The 15357-nt window shown below is 39.1% G+C and overlaps 1 protein-coding gene across 3 annotated transcripts in view; it reads right to left on the bottom strand.

Moving 5' to 3' along the window:
- Positions 1 to 3723: 3723 nt before the first annotated feature.
- The window catches only part of LTA4H (leukotriene A4 hydrolase), a 28817-nt gene continuing 17183 nt past the window's right edge, over positions 3724 to 15357 (bottom strand). For 2 of the 3 annotated variants that reach the window (XM_004269520.3, XM_033427689.2), the window contains 11 exons: positions 15137 to 15160; positions 14576 to 14646; positions 14016 to 14127; positions 13317 to 13461; positions 12253 to 12356; positions 11752 to 11822; positions 9700 to 9754; positions 7575 to 7670; positions 5450 to 5532; positions 4695 to 4799; positions 3724 to 4016 (listed from right to left, as the gene is read on the bottom strand). In XM_004269520.3, the coding sequence (XP_004269568.1) occupies positions 3899 to 4016; positions 4695 to 4799; positions 5450 to 5532; positions 7575 to 7670; positions 9700 to 9754; positions 11752 to 11822; positions 12253 to 12356; positions 13317 to 13461; positions 14016 to 14127; positions 14576 to 14646; positions 15137 to 15160 (984 nt within the window). In that variant the 3' untranslated portion in view covers positions 3724 to 3898. The remainder of the gene's footprint in view (positions 4017 to 4694; positions 4800 to 5449; positions 5533 to 7574; positions 7671 to 9699; positions 9755 to 11751; positions 11823 to 12252; positions 12357 to 13316; positions 13462 to 14015; positions 14128 to 14575; positions 14647 to 15136; positions 15161 to 15357) is intronic. The other variant, XM_033427690.2, reaches the window with a different exon arrangement.

Genomic DNA, 15357 nt, shown 5'->3' on the forward strand with positions numbered 1-15357 from the left:
TAAACACCATGTTCCTGTCTTTATCTGGAATTACTCAACTGTAAAATGCTCTTCACTGGCCAACTGTGACACCAGGGAGTGTGGCAATCTTCATGCATTTGTTTTTTCCCAAATACGTGTTGAGCAACTCCGCCCTTACCACTATGAAGGTTTTCTGAAGCTGTCCCTCCACAAAGGGAGAGGGCAAGGCCAGAGATCATTTTCACAACTAAAGGTCACCATTTTGGTGACAGCCACCGCGCTTGGACTCCAGCTCCACTGCTTATTAGCCTGGAGCAGTAAGTTATTGATTAGCCTCTGTTTCCTCATCAAAAGGCAAAGGGGCTAATTTCCTCACTGCAGTGTTTGCAGTATCTACCTGGGATCAGATCCTGGTCCTGCCATTTCCCAGCTGTGTGACATTTGGGCAAGTTACTTGACTTCTCTGGGCCTCTGTTTCTTCACCTACAAAATGGGGATGATAATAGTACCTATTTCAAAGGGCTTTTGGGAGGATTAAGTGAGTTCGTATATGTAAAGCCCTTAGAGCAGCACCTGGTGAAATGGAAATGCTATGGAAGTGTTTGTGATGACTGTTGTTTGGACTTTAATATATACCTATATTGCTTTATAAATGTTCTTCCATCATGGTGTCCCGAATGGATATCCCTAATCCAAGTAAGCTTCTTCAACACAGATTACTGCTCCCTGCACCCGATTCATTATAGTAGTATTAAGGAACTCTGAAAAGCATGAAAAGGGAATCAAGGAAGTGTTGGCACTGTTTTAACTAGGCAGCATTTTGGCAGTAAGCCAGTGTCTAGAGATTGGATTGTTCCAGTGGAAAAATCCTGAAAAGTCTGTTTCCACTAAGACAGACTTCTGTTGGGAGTAGAGAAACAGTTGTGATATCACAGAAAACACCCACACCCAGAACGTCCTTCTCTGAAACCCTCCCGGGGAAGTGTACAAAGAAAGAGCTGCCCCTCCTTGAGCTTCATTAAAACTTGCACTTCAGCCACCTACACCCTGACTGCACTCTGGAATTCGTCATCACCTGAATTTCATCCACATAAGAAATCTTAAATTCCGGTACCCCACCTTCTGACCACAGCCTCCTCGCCTTCCCGTTCTCCCCTTACATCAGTCATCTCCGACCTTGAACCTGGCTTCCGGTCAGTGCCTTCTTCTCTGCACTTCCCACTGGCTTTCTCCCTTACTTTCCTTGGAAGCTGGTCCCCTAGTTACTCACCTGGACCACTTTCTTCAGCACTTTGAAATTCCTTTATAACCCTAACCCTATTCCTACACTCTGAATAAACCGCCACCCATCCCCCACCCCCGGGGTTATCACAACAAACTTCCATCTGTGTTCACCTGGAGAGGCAGGCTCTGCTACAGAAAGTCTTGTGATGGGTAGATGGTGGCCCTGCCTCCTAATGCCCCTCCCCCTTAGAGAGTTCCCCAAACAGTCATCCCCCTCCTCAAGGACCTTCTCAATAGCTACCTCCTCTAATTCTCAGAGGAAGCCCTTACCAACTACGTCTCCAAAAACTGAGGCCCTTAGATGTGAAGCACCTTAACTTTCTGTCCTCCTCCATTACCTCATCCAACACATAATTTTTGAATGCCTGTTACGTCCCAAGCACTATGCTAGGTGCCGGGAATGAAACAAGATACATCTTCCACCTTCATGGTGCTTACTCTCTGGTGATGAATGCAGATGTATAAAGATTAGTAAGAAGTCCAACTATCCCCTGTGCTATGAGAAAACCCAAACTACTTGGGCACGCCAGTTGCTGGCCCCAGCTGAGCCCAGTTTGAGTAATCCCAGGCCAGACATCAGACATGTGAGGGAAGAAGCCACCTGATCATACCAGCCCCCAGCAATTTGAGTCATGCCCAGCTGTTTGAGGATTCCCAGCTCCGGCCCTAGACACCGTGGAGCAGAGACAAGCTATTTCCACTGGCTCTGTCCAAATTCATGACACAAAAAACCCATAAGTCAATACCTTTACTTATGTTATTCTTTCTTCATCCAGATGGAACACACTTCCAACTTTCTTTGCTTGGCTAGATATTTCTTATTCCTTAAGACTCAGTTTAGGCCTTCTCTTCTCCAGGAAGCATTCCCTAAATGCTTCAGTTGGGGTAAGTGGCCCTTCTCTGGGGTGCTTTTTCTTTAGCATTATGTATAAATTACTTATTTTTGTTCACCCAGAAATTATGTGTATATCCAGCTTGGTGCAAAGACATTCAACATATGCTCCTTAGCTGAAGTAAGTGTAGACTCTAGTGGCCCCCAGGTGAATTCCTACGAACATTTGTCTGTAGCGCCTTCCTCCTGCTTCATAGCGTCCTTCAAGACCACCCTCAAGCATCCCTTGCCCCAATTCACTTTCAGTATCACTAATCAGTGTAACTGAAAAATGACATTAGCTTAGAGTGTGGGGTACACTTATGGGGGGGGAAGCCTCCAAAAGCATCATCTGGGTCCATGGATTTGCTAAAGTCTAGTCACTTCGACTGTGATTATATACCAGGGATTTGAGCTGCACTCTCTCCTCTGATATTCCTGGCATGGAGACAAGTGAGAGCAGAGCCTGAGAAATAGAAGCACACTGCAGTGTAGAAACATGTCCAAAAGGAGAGAACCATTTGGGAGAGTGAGAAAGGGGAGAAGTCAGGATTACAGGAAGGCCAGAGTGTTTCCTCCTATTTAAGACTTTTTTTTTTTTTTAAATACTACATTAGCACTTCTGGAGGGTATTTAGCGATGATATGCCCCCACCCACATTTATGCTCTAAGACACTATTTCTCTTTGCTAGAGTTTATTTGGCCAGGGGTGGACCAAAGCTAGGTCAGAGCCTCACCTTTGGGAGTTTGGAATTGAGACAGTCTCTCCATGTGGTAAGAACTATTGGCAACAGTAAAGCTGGGGTGGCCAGACTATACAAGGTAGACCAGAGAGACAGAAATGGGAGATAAGAGTATGGATGTCTCTGCTGTCCTGGTGTCAGTTCCCTTCTGTCTGTCCTGATTCTGGTAACCTCCCCCTCCCCTGTATCCTTAGTATAATCCTCCTTTTCCCTTTCTGACTTCTAGTCATTGGGGTTGCTGTCACTTACAATCAAAGAATCCTAACTAATACAACAGTGGTTCCCAAACTGTGTGCTGGGGCACTGCGTTACACTCATAGGGGTTCTTTGTTACTCTCTCACTTGGATAAAGTTGTTGTTATTTTTAACTCTTTCTTTCTCTGTGCTGTATGCTGTTTATGGATGGAGAAAGTTTGCTGACCACTAAGGAGATGAGGCTGGTTGAATAGACTGTCAGGTAGAACTGAGGGGAGAAGCAGTGGTATTCAGGTTGGCCATCTGACCCTAACGGTCAGGAAAACAGGACAGCAGGTGGATCCGGGTATGAGAAGCAGAGCGCTCCCACTAGTTTATACATTTTGGTAAGGGAATTCATCCTATGTCCACCAGCTGGGTGATGAGCAAATCTAACCAAGTATTTATCTTTAAGGTTATTTAAAAAGCAAAATCCTAATTATGTTGAATTTTTGGTGTGCAACGGATGCAAATTAAAGAGCTTAAAATAAGAGGTAAATAATATGTTGACATATCTTGTGACCATAGTGGGAGAAAATGAATTATGAAATTAATGAAAAAATCAACATTTATAAATCAAAAGGTTAAACTTTGCTAAAATTCTCTTTACAAAGAACATGCCACCAGGGGTGGGAGGGGAGATAGATCAGCTTTATTTATTAAAAAAAAAAAAAATCACTGACCAAACAATAAAAAGCCAAAACTAAAAAGACATTTTTAGTTACAATGTGAGCTGAAATTTTGTATTTCTTTATGAATTCAATTTTAAAAAGAGAAATGTCTGAAATCAGCAATGGACAGGTCCTTAATCCACTTTTAAATCTTTCCCCACAAGCATGGCAGTCACGGGGTGCATACACGCCTTGTGCTCTTGGTAGGTACGGATGGCTTGATCGTGGGATTTGTCAAAGGCAGCAAGGTCCCTGCATTAAAAAAAAAAAAAAAAAGAAAGAAAGATGGATAATGACTTGACTTATTTCGGCAAATTTTATTATACTTGCAAACAGATTAATAATAGATATTTATGTCTTGGTTATATTTTTTTCAGAATTCCTGCCAAATTCATAGTCAAAACAACTTCACTGAGATATTCTTAAATTGTATCTTGTTGCCAAGATACAACTTTTTTCACTTTTATCAAGCATTCCTTTAATATATGTCAAGCAACCTAGTCTACCTTATTGCAACATTTGAATCAAAAAGGTTTGGCTTTACCTGTTTGATCCTTCTTGCATTTAACTTCAGACACTTTTTTCTTATCCTTCCCTACTCATCTTCTACTTGCTTTTAAAGATCTTTTTGTGTATATAAGATTATCTTCGATTTATTTCCTTTTCACCAGGGTCTAACCCTATTTGGCCCATAATAGGTAATCCATATATAATCCTTCTAAAAAACTAATGAAATCATCTCAAACTTTAAATATTTAGAAGTGTTAATTCCTATTCCAAAATTGTATCTATAATCCTTAACAAATTTAAAAATATTATTTTTAGTTTGCATTTTTTCAAAGTATTTTAGCAACATCAAAAACATCTGTTTAAGATTTTTCTTCCCCATTCCTTATATAAAGTCAAAGCATAGTGAGACTTGGTTCTTACTTGAATAAGGGTCGTGTAAACTTCATTCTTCCTTGTTCAGTCGCCATTTTTAGAGCCAAAGGAATTGCTTCCTCCCATTTCGATTGAATGCAGAGTCGTAACCATCTAAAAGGAGGGTTTTTAGGGGGTATGGGGTAGGAAATGAGGAGAAAGAAGCAGGATATGACAGGTATATCTGAAAATTACTTTTGTAATGATGAATAATCCCATTATACTTACACTGTACACCACTTTATGTTATGTCTTTATTCTGAGAATCTCAAATCCTTATACATACCATTCAATAATTGGAGAAGAGAAAGAAGAATAGTTGGTTCTTGAAAAAGATACGTTTTAAAGGGTTTGGATTATGTAGGTGCCTATAGACCTTACATACGCAATTTCGGAAGGAATAAAACTTTGATTTAAGCTCACGCTACAAATTTGAATTAAAAAAGATGAACAGAATCAAAGATTTCTAACTATTCCCATTTCAGAGCCCAAGAGGAAGAATGCCTATTTACCAATGAATCTTTAATTCTAATTTTTTTAAAGGCAAGAGAAGCTTAGAATAAATTCTAACAAAAAAATTAGTACTATCATCTTACAGATATTGCAACTACTCCTTAAAGACCATTATAATTATGTATATAGATGCAGTAAATTTGAAAAGGATTTTTCAAGACTCATGTATGTCTCATACGCTGCTTTCCCTTTCTCCACTTTTGAAACTAGTTTTCCACTTTCTTCCACAGAGACAAGTTAAAATGATGTACCTGAATCGTATTTCAGAATTGTTAATGGCACTGAAGTTGTACACCTCTTGCATTCGCTTTATGTGCCCCAAAGGAAGAGGTGCCTAGAGCAAAATAAAGAAGTATAACGGATCATTTCAACAGGATTCCTTGGAAGAAAGGAGCTGGAGAGAAATTCTTAGCCAGATTAAAACCCTCAATATTTTATAAAATAGAAATAAGTTAGATAAAGATAAAAGAAACAAATGCACACTAAAATAAATTTTGTGCAAATTTATTCTGAATAAGGATATTCTACTAGGAGCCAAGGGATAATTTAATTGGCGAGGTACATGGAGAGGTAAATGAGAAGTACTCTCTTCAGACTTTCTGGTATATGTAAGCACTAACTTTCCGAACCTCTCCAGAGTCTTTCAAGTTCTTCCTTATACCTGAAATATCTTAAATTTATTCTGTTCTCCAGATTCAATCACAGTTAATTTTTTTCCTCACTGATTCTCCCCAGGTTTATCTTTGTATGTTTCCTCCGAAATCCCTTTTGAATGATCTATACCCCTACAAAATAGCAGTTTTTAAACTTTTATATTACAAACCCTTTTCAGAATCTGATGACTAATACGGACCCTTTCCTGAGGCGGGTGGGATACATTTACCGTATAAACACCAAGTTGTATGTACAGTTTCAGGGGGTTCATAAACTCCCGTGCCCAGGTTGACCCGCGCTAAAGGGAGCACAAGCTTGGGTGAAGGAGAGAAAGCAGCGCTCAGTTTGGGCAGGCGGAGCGTCGGCGGTGCCCCCGGGATGCAGGCGGAGGAATCGGAGGTAGATGGAAACCTCCCGCTCCAGCCGCTTCCGCGTCTTACAGGACGCTCACCCACACTCGGCTCTCACTGACTGCTTGGACCCTTCCCAGATTGTTTCGTTTCAACCAATCTCTAAGTCCAGCCGGGTAGGCCGGCTGGTTAAGGTCACCTCCTAGGTCACCTCGTTACTTTCCCCTGTTTGCTGCCTGCTCGCCAGTCGGCGCATCATGCTTTCTCTCTTCGTGGCTCCAGGCCACACGGCAGGCGGGGCTACAGAAATGTGTGAAACCGCGGTGATGGCTTCATGCACTAATGGGTTCTCTAAGACTCCCGTTGCTTTAAATTCCTGTTTCTCATTTTGCATCAGTTCCATAGGAAATTCTGTTCAAAGTCTTCTTCCATCCCTCTCAAGGTCTTTAGACCTAAGAGCTCCCTGTCATGTAATAGTAAAGACCCCATCTCCCTCTCAACATACAGCATCTCCTCTCAGCTTCGCATATTCTTTTAGTCACCTGGCTTTGAAACCTTCAAATCTGCTTGGACTCCTTCCTGTTAACCCCCAACCCAGTCAGTCCCCAAACCCCATGCTCCATCCTATGTGTTCTCCCTCTCACTGTCCTGCTCTTTCCCTTCCCGCCAGCTCCCTCCAGCCTGTCCTGTACTCCTCTGAGTCTCCCAACTAACTTCACCCCCAGCGTTCCTCATGTCAATCCAGCCTCCCCAACACCAGAGGAATGGTCTTCATAATCCACCATTTCATCAGATGACTCTCTTTTTAAAAATGTTAAATCCTCTACGACTGCCTGGAATCAAATCTAACATTCTTAGCTTGGCATTCAAGACACAGCACATCAGATCCCAGCAGTGTTTCTAGCGTTCTCTTCATTAACCTCTTTCCCAGGCCCACGATTTCCTCCTCCTGCCACGCTCTGTCACTTGCTGCTCCTTCTATCTCCCTGCTGACTCTGCTCTTCTCAAATCAAGCCCCACTCCTCCGAAATCCTTCCTGATTACCCCAGTTGGAAGGGAGTCCTTCTTCGCTTTTTTCTCAAATGACACCTAAAATCCCTCCTTTTATTGCTAAATTTTGCACTTGAGACCTTTCCTACTAGATTATAAACTTTTTGAGGACCCGGCATATTTCTTTTTTACGTATTTTTATATTCAGCACAATGCTAAACATAGCAGGCATTCAACAAATACTTGTAAGTAGACGAATGGATTTTACCAAACCATTTTTTCTGTTAGTTTCCACATGGATATTTTTTCCAAGTGGGGTTCAACCATAAATGCTGTGCCTTTATGCCCATTTTAATTTCTAATATTTTGAGCTAGTACTTACTTTCTGGAGCATCTGTGCTAAAAATTCATTCACCTGATGAGAAGAGAAGTCTTTTAGGTCTGCTGAGCTGAACGAATTTAAATCATCTTCTTTGCCCTGAAATAAATGTTGCCTGATTACTGCCATTCGTGTACGATTCAATAATATGTATTGGTTTATCTGACATAAAAGTTAAGAAAGAGAAATACAAGGATGTATAAGATTATAAAAAATAAATTTGAACGTTAGCTATTTTAATCATTCTGAGATGGCGTAACTATAACTTAAAGAGCTGATATGACTCCTAAATCTATATTACTTAAGACAAATTAGACTATTAATAGTAACAGTGGAGGAAACTTTTGACAACGTCTGTACAATTCACGATATATAGATTTCCAAAGCAAAGAAATGCTACAAAAAAGCATGTCAACTGTTTATAGGCCAATTTGAAAATGTGGGTAAATAATTAAATTGCATATTCTTTTAAATATCACACTAATGAACTCGTAAGGCCACAAACAGATCTTCCCCTTCATCTTCACACATTCTATTTTCCCCACTTAATCTTGGAAATCATTTAAGGAAAAAGAAAAGTGGGTCTGTACTTTTCAATTTAGGATTCATTGCAAATTATCTTTGAGGAAATGATTGAGGAACATTAAAAAAAGCTTATCAAAATAAGTATTTTAAAAATCTTTTAAAATAGTTTTAAACTAGGGTTTCTTTTAACTTTAAAAGAAATATATGCAAAGGTTAAAAAAAAATCAAATAGGACCAAATGAAAAATTCCTTTGCTTTTGCTCCCTGTCTCCAAGTCCCACTCCTCAGGAACCTATATTAATATGTATATCCTTCCAGAAAATTTAATGTATGCATATACATCCTTGTAAAGAATCATTATTTTACATCTTCCTCCCCCTTCAAAACACCCTTAATATCAGAACTTCCTCCCTCTTTAGAACCTCACCTAAATATTAGAACTTACAGATCTCATTCTCTGCTCAAAAACATGCAAATTTAAACTACCTATTGAGGATATATTTATTAGTGGTAAAAACAAAGAGCAGGGGAATGATAAACCAAAATTCATGGTCATGGTTACATGGCAGGGCAAGGTGGGTAGAGAGGATGAGATGGGAAGGGCAAAGTATTGACAGAGGAGGTACATATGTGTACAACCAGCCTACTGCTCTGATAAGAAGTTGTTTGAATTTTTTTTTTTTAGATGTTGGGGGTAGGAGTTTATTAATTTATTAATTTATTTTTGCTGTGTTGGGTCTTTGTTTCTGTGCGAGGGCTTTCTCTAGTTGTGGCAAGCGGGGGCCACTCTTCATCGTGGTACGCGGGCCTCTCACTATCGCGGACTCTCTTGTTGCAGAGCACAGGCTCCAGACGCGCAGGCTCAGTAGTTGTGGCTCACGGGCCTAGTTGCTCCGCGGCATGTGGGATCCTCCCAGACCAGGGCTCGAACCCGTGTCCCCTGCATTGGCAGGCAGATTCTCAACCGCTGCTCCACCAGGGAAGCCCAGAAGTTGTTAGATTTTATATTTGCTTACAAAAAAATCTTGAACTTAGATCTAAAAAGTCAGTAATGCTCTAACTTTGTTATGATGTTATGAGAATCTCCAAAAAGATGTTTATATTTTATTTAAAATTAGGGTATTTTTTGCCATGGTTTCTTGTTCCATTTTCCCGATTTGCCTTACTCCTGAGTTGGTTTCTCTTCCTTCCTCTGACGCTTAATGGGTCTCCCAATACCTGGAGCTTTCTACTCCTCTCTCTTATTCTCCACACCCAGACAAACTTTGGTGCAAACTATCATACCTCCCCATCTATTCTTCAAAGAGCCCATTCATCTTTCCTAAAAATCACTTACTCTCCTCTAAGAGGCCTATATTCCCCCACCCCTTTCCCTTTTAAGAGCAAGAAAAATCAGAATACCATCAACATCCATTTGTTTTCCCCCTCAAACTTAACTTTGCACGTTGAGGGCTGGTATAATATCATTTTGGATAAACTTGACTTAGGAATAGTAACTCCAAATACATGAGTTCATAAGTAAAGCACCACTCCCCCACTTCATTGAGTAGAGACACATTTGTACAATTCAAAAAGGAGTCAAAAATCATACATTACTACTCACAGTAATCCATCTTTGACTTAAGGCAATACAAGCATTTGTCAGAGTCATATCATAACTGCAAAGATTCAGAATATTAGAGGTTACATTTTATAAAAGCACATGCTTTTGCATCAATGCCATTTTGAACTTACAGAACATACTTAAATTTCAAAGTTCTTTTAAAATAAAGATAAACAACTCCAGAGTGATGGAAATAGGAAATCTTCTACCTGACTTAAAGATTACTGGTCTCCTCTAAGAACACAGAAATCCACCTGGATATCAAATTAATGAAACCCTGGATTATTCTTTGGAGAGAATGCCAAAACATCTCAGCAGAGACCGTCACATGCTTCTGCAGTGTATGCTGAAGGGCCTGGGGCTGAGTTGAGCGTATTGTTTCCCGGATGGTAGGAACAGTTCCAGGCACTCAGGACAACGTGGTAAACACCACAAAGTCCTTGCTCTCGTGCCTTTTCCTTTCTGTCGTTCCAACCATCTAAACATCCAACAGATCTGCGAGCAACTGCTATGTGACAGGCACTGTTCTAGACAATGGGGAAATAACGGTGACACCCTTGGGAGACTCCGAAATCATGTGATTTTGATCCTCTCTTTTCAGAAGAAAGCAGAATTCACGAACTCTGACCATTAAGCAAAGCAAGCTGTGCTAAGGTTTATGTGTTCTCAACTTGGAAAACAAGTCATACATTTTGCAGCAATGCAGGAGACCATGTAATGTGTGCAAAATTCTTGTAAAACATCCTTCTTTGTCCATAAGTCATGCTTACTTGCTGTGAAATGTTACTGTTAGAGAACAGAGGGGTACCTGCCCTGCAGGGCCTAAATGAAGTAAGTTTTGATTAGAAGTGACCACTGAACTTGCTTTCAGAGAGTTTGTGCCCTGGGGGAGATAATAAAGGGGTCAAAGCAGTGACCTTCTTTGAATCAGCTTCCAGTTTATCTTCATGAAGTGGGCTGTGGACAGTAGGCAAGCCCTTTTGTTTGCCCTCAAGACCAAGTGGGACCAGAGGTCCTTGACTGTGCAGGCAGTTCCTCACCTTCAATTAGAACATGACAGCACTGATCTCATAAGGAACACCAGGAGAGTAAAAAAAAGACCTTTGGCTGGTCTGTTTCTTCATGCCTGAAACTTCCTTCTCATTGTAATGAAAACAATTAAATAAGGATTAGCCCAGGGAAGGGGAAGCAACCCTTACTTAGGGCAGGGTCCTAAGAAAAGTTATGAGTGAATCAGGTATGAGCCCTGTTTCTCATAGTGCTTCAATGTAGTGAAGGAGAAAGACTTAATACTCACTCGCACAAATCTCAGATTACGACTGTGGAGCTGTGAAGAGGCGACACACAGCACCGAGAAACCCGAAACGGGAGACTTGGCCTAGTTAGAGAGGTCAAGGAATGCTTTCGTGAGGAAGTGGTTCTTGAGTTGTGATTGGAATTAAGTGGGTAAAGAGTACTCAGGGTGGAGGGAACAGCAAGTTCCTGGCTGCAACATGGAGTAGTTAGCATCTCCTAATATGATTCTTGGAAGACCAGGGTTCAGGTCCCTGATTTGAGGAAGGTGTTTCGTTTAAAAGACAGTGTAATGGAGCGCTTACGATGACGAGGATTTGAATCTCAACTCTCATGACTTGCTGTGCAGCGTTCAGCAAGACATGTTACCCTAGCTAAGCCTCATGTGCCTCCTCTGGAAGTGAGGGTGGTAACTTATGACACTGTTGTAATGAGGGACATGATGCTTCTATGTTATTTTTCTTACTGCAAACGTTTTCAAGGAAAGGGCAATATCTTTTTCTTTTCTGTATCTCTCACCATCCTTGTGCAGAAAGGAGGCACTCAATAATTACCTGCAATGAACTGAACTAATTTATATTTATAATATCATGGAAATGACTTTTTGGACCTCAGCGTTAAGGTTCTAACTCCTATGAACTCAACTCTCATCACAAACTAGTAATAGCTTAAGGAAGGCATAAAACCCTTTCAGATATTTTGAGGAGCTCTAGGATTTAGGAGAATGAGAAGGAAAAGCATTAGTAGGTAAGTACTGACTTGGGCTTCACAGGGGGCAGTCCAGGAGAGTACAGCCAGGCGTTCCAATCAACTTGATTTAGAATATCAACCTGAGAACAGAAGGAACACCCAGTTTGCTACAGAACAATCTTTTCTCTTGAAAAAAAAAAAAAATCTAAAACTGACTTTTAGGACCTCAAATCTATAATTTTGTCTACACTGACATGTCAAGATAATTTCTAAGTCTCTTTTCTAAAATAAATTTATGTTAATCAGTAATGTTCTTTTAAATAAAATAGGAAAATTAGGTACACACACAAATTTCTGAAACATACCGCTGTAGATTGCTCTGAAATAGGAAAATTCTACACATTAGTTCATACTGTTGAGATCACATTTAAACAGGAAAACACTGAATGAAAGATTGAATCTTAAATTCTAAACTAATACTACTATTAAGTAATACAAATCAACCTAACAAATAGCCATTAAATAAAGATATATTGAACATGCACAATAAGAAAGGTTTTAGAATCCAACCTTATCCTTAAAGTGGGAATACAGGAAATCCTTCCAGTCATCAGTGGTTATGCTCTTGTAGGAAAATTTCTCAACATAAGCCTTTAAGAATCCTAGGAAAACCTCTAAGAGTTTTTCAAAAAGAAGAAAAGAAAAAAGAAGTCAATTAATAGAAAGGTAATTAACACATTTTTTGGTGCCTTGCATTGTACCAAACCACGGAGAACAGAGAACATTCAGAAAATAGGGAAACCAATGAGGACTTTAAGAGTAAAAGAATGTTCAAAAACAGAGGTAGGACTTAAGTTGTACCTTGAAGAACATACGTAATTTGTTGGAAGGCAGAAGAGAAATCCTAATTAGAGGTAAGGGGATGACACAAGACACAAAAAAGGAATACACAACACAAGTTCCAAGACCAACGATCTTTGTATAACTTGAAAAGAGGAAAATAAGATTGGACAGACAGAATGGATCTAGATGAGGGAGGGCATTCAAAGTCCATTGACTAAGGAGAGTACTTTTAAATGCCCATCAATGGGGACGGTTATGTAAACTCAGCACACATATATAATGAAATACTGTGATGGCATTAAAAAGCACAAGATAGATTTGTAAGTTCTGACATGGAAGGATATATGTAAAATATTGTTGAATTAAAAAATAAATGTAGAAGAAATATATAGTATGATCCATTTTCTGTAATTAAAGTAACTATATGTATATATATCTATATATGTCTGTCCACTTCCACTTTGAAAAAGATCTGGAGCCATACACACCAAACTGAAGGACTCTCACTTATGACTCTTACAAATTTCTGTACCACACAAAATTTTTTTCAATGAGCACATACTAGTTTCCTAATTTTTAAAATACTGACGAGCTTTTTATAAGTCAAGCAGCATAATTTAGAATGCAGAGGTTAGTCAAGGTTTTAAGTAGAGAGGCGACATTAGAAAACGATACAGATTTCTCTAGCGGCTACATAAAAAATGAACTGGAAGAATAAAATGGAGCAAAAGCAACAGTTAAATTCTTTGTTACCCTCAAAACAAAAAAATCAGAAAATGCCAACTGCTTGCCTGGTCCTCCAAGAAGCTGTTCAAGGTAAAAGAGTAAAGCAAAGCCCTTCTCATAGGGAACTGAAGAATAAGCCACATCAGGGTCTACGTTCGTCAGATCAACCACAAGTTTGGTGAAAGGATGTGTCTCTCCAAAAGTCTTTATCTGTGAGACGCAAAATTAGAGGAATGTTCAAATATGAAGTCTGGTTACCACCATGTACACAAGCTACTAAGAAGTGTTACTACACTCCATGGCATAACTTTAGGGGAATTGAGAACTTAAACTAGAGACTGGAAACTGTAGGATATGTTAGTATACATTTCTGGAAGTCTATTAATGGAATGCCTACTAGCGCAAGGTTCCGTGATATTTCTTGCTTAATAAAAGACTAGAAAAATGTTTTAATGCCTGGTTAGCAAATTCAGCTCTCAGGAGAGAGCATTTAAAAATGACATAAATACACCAAATAAAATTCAAACAGAGTCACCAACTATATTATTGCAAAGCCCCAGTGAGGTCCTACTGGTCATGAACATGACCTTACACAGGATAATGACTAACAGGTAACAAGAGAACATCATACCAGTATCTGCTTGATTTCCCACACGGGGAAAAATGACTTTCTTACTGCTACTTAGTAAAGCTGCTTTACAAACTGAACTTTTGAACACCTACACAACTTGGGATGAATACTTTTAAAAGTATGACTCATTTACCGAATTCCGGAGTTCTCCCCATCCTCCCAGAGCATGAAAATGTCTGAACTTTTCACCAAACAACCGTCCACAAATGTGGCGTTCCAAGTATACAGTATGTCCTTCATTTAACCTGAAAATAATTGAAAAATAAGAACACTGACACAGCTGAGAGAAAAAGGCACTGCAATCAACAAGATATTTTCTTTTTGGTGTTTCTACAGAGCAAAGCAATTGTAAAGTATGAATACTCAGGTCTAAGCAGACTGCTCTGCGTGGCTTCCTTGCATTCAGTTCAGAACAATGGGAAGCCCAGCCCAGAAGATGGAAGCAGGGCAAATGAAGCCAGGGCTCTGGTTTTATGTGTCCATGTATTAAAATGTGACCATACCAGGAACTAAACAGCATCAACTGAAAACCTCTATTCTACCTGACATTGTGATAAGTATTACAGAATTTTTTAAAAATCCCTGTCTACCAAAGAGATGATAACAAAGGTATACACACAAACCAATTCAAGGTGGTGGAAGGCAGGGAAATAAATCAATAACAAGAACCAATAAAGAAATAATAAATCTTACCAAAAGTGATCCCAAGTTTTGTTGGTCACTAGATTTCCTGTCCAACTATGAGATATTTCATGTGCAATAACCTAAAGGAAATAGAAGTGATTAATGGTGAAATTGATTATCTTAACCTAAAATAACTCATTATGGAAGCATTCTAGTTCTTCCAAGTCCACGTTCAATTTATTTTTTTCCACATTGTTCAAGTTTTTTTAACATTAGCTGAGATATTCAAGGAATTATTCAGTTCAGCAAAAAAAAAAAAAAATCACAATTTAGCCAAAGATAAAACAAAGTATAGTATAGTTTACAAAATTAGAAACAAAATATTATTTAGAAAATAATAAATGGATACATCACTCCATTAAAAAATATTTCATAAACATGAAGAGATCAAACCATAAAATGTTCTTAAATCTGTTAAATCCTACTGATTATGTAGTAATGTCTTGCAACTAGAATCCCCAAGTTATCTTTTATAATCATGTCTTCAATATAATGACACAATGGATATTTTAAAATCACTTGACTTAATACTTCTTGAGGATAAGACCATGATAATAAATTTTAACTTACATTGGAGAGTGACTTGTCACCTGCCTAAAAAAGAAGGAGATTACCTTAATATTTCAGAAATCAAATTACAGACTATATCTAAAAGACTGCCTACGTCAAGACATAGTATTCCAGCATTTATGGTCCACTGTACTTCTGCTGTGGCACTCCAAAGAGTTCAAAAGCAACATGTACTGAAGAAATTTTTTAAAATGCAGGATTAAAACATAGCATTATTCTTT

Source organism: Orcinus orca, chromosome 11, assembly GCF_937001465.1.
Source record: "Orcinus orca chromosome 11, mOrcOrc1.1, whole genome shotgun sequence".
Taxonomy (NCBI): domain Eukaryota; kingdom Metazoa; phylum Chordata; class Mammalia; order Artiodactyla; family Delphinidae; genus Orcinus; species Orcinus orca.